Source organism: Capsicum annuum, unplaced genomic scaffold (genome assembly GCF_002878395.1).
Source record: "Capsicum annuum cultivar UCD-10X-F1 unplaced genomic scaffold, UCD10Xv1.1 ctg48483, whole genome shotgun sequence".
In the NCBI taxonomy this organism is placed as follows: domain Eukaryota; kingdom Viridiplantae; phylum Streptophyta; class Magnoliopsida; order Solanales; family Solanaceae; genus Capsicum; species Capsicum annuum.
Genome location: NW_025856194.1, coordinates 1 through 1,078, shown reverse-complemented (window position 1 = coordinate 1,078; position 1,078 = coordinate 1). Strand labels below are relative to the sequence as shown.

Sequence of the window (1,078 nt, the reverse complement as noted above, 5' to 3'; positions counted from 1 at the left end):
ACCTTTTGGGGCTATTTAATTTGGTAATTTGGATTTGTTGATTGAAAAATATGAAAAAAAAAAAAAGAAAAGAAAAGAAAGGAACAAATAGTAGCTGAAATATTTCGAGAAATATAATTTGGGCACCAGCAATAATAATGAATCATCATGGAGCACCATTGAATAAGTTGATAGCAGTGGCTATAGACAAAGATAGAGGAAGCCAAATTGCTCTAAAATGGGCTGTTGACAATCTTTTAGCCATGGGAGACACTGTTATTCTGATCCATGTCAAAGTTACAGCATCTGCTAGCAATGATGGATCAGGAATGACGGAATTGGATCTGCAGTTGAAAGAACTCTTTCTTCCTTACCGAATATTTTGTACACGTAAAGGTATCCAATGTCATGTTGTTGTTTTAGAGGATGCCGATGTGGCCAAAGCAATCAGTAGATATATCAGCCGAACATCAATAGAGGTACTAATTCTCGGTGCAGCAGCAAAAGTTGGTCTTCTCAGATCAATATTTAAAATCAAAGATGATATTCCTGGAAACGTTGTAAAACGGGTTCCCAATTTCTGCACTGTGTATAGCATCTCCAAATCTGGAAAGGTTTCATTTGCGCAATCTGCTGTTAGCGTCGCACCAGATATACACCCACTACGTCACCAGTTCATGCCGGCCAATAATGTCAAATCTAATTCTGTGACTTCTAGTCTGATTGATCCCCAAGAGAAAAAAACTATCGAAGAATTGAACTACATGTCTGTCTTGCTAGCTCAGAGGGAATCTGAGATAGCTGTGTTACAAGCTCAATTGCAACAGGCCTCTCAGGGCACAAGTACGGGACCAGGTGCGATAGAGGACCTGCAGGCTGAAAACGCTCAGCTTAAGACTGAGATAGCCGTGTTGCAAGCTCAATCGCAACAGGCCTCTCAGGGCACAAGTACGGAACCAGGTGCCATGGAGGAACTGCAGGCTGAAAATGCTCAGCTTAAGGCTGAGATAGCCCTGTTGGAAGCTCAATCGCAACAGGCCTCTCAGGGCACAAGTACGGGACCAGGTGCGATGGAGGACCTGCAGGCTGAAAACGCTCA

At 42.7% G+C, this 1,078-nt stretch overlaps 1 protein-coding gene across 1 annotated transcript; it reads left to right on the top strand.

Annotated features, from left to right (window-relative positions):
• Window positions 1-137: 137 nt before the first annotated feature.
• Window positions 138-1,044, top strand: LOC107878997 (U-box domain-containing protein 51; the record flags this gene model as incomplete). The annotated part of the gene is made up of 1 exon (XM_047403817.1): window positions 138-1,044. A coding segment is annotated over exon 1 (907 nt), but the record flags the coding sequence as incomplete, so codon positions are not given.
• Window positions 1,045-1,078: the final 34 nt, after the last annotated feature.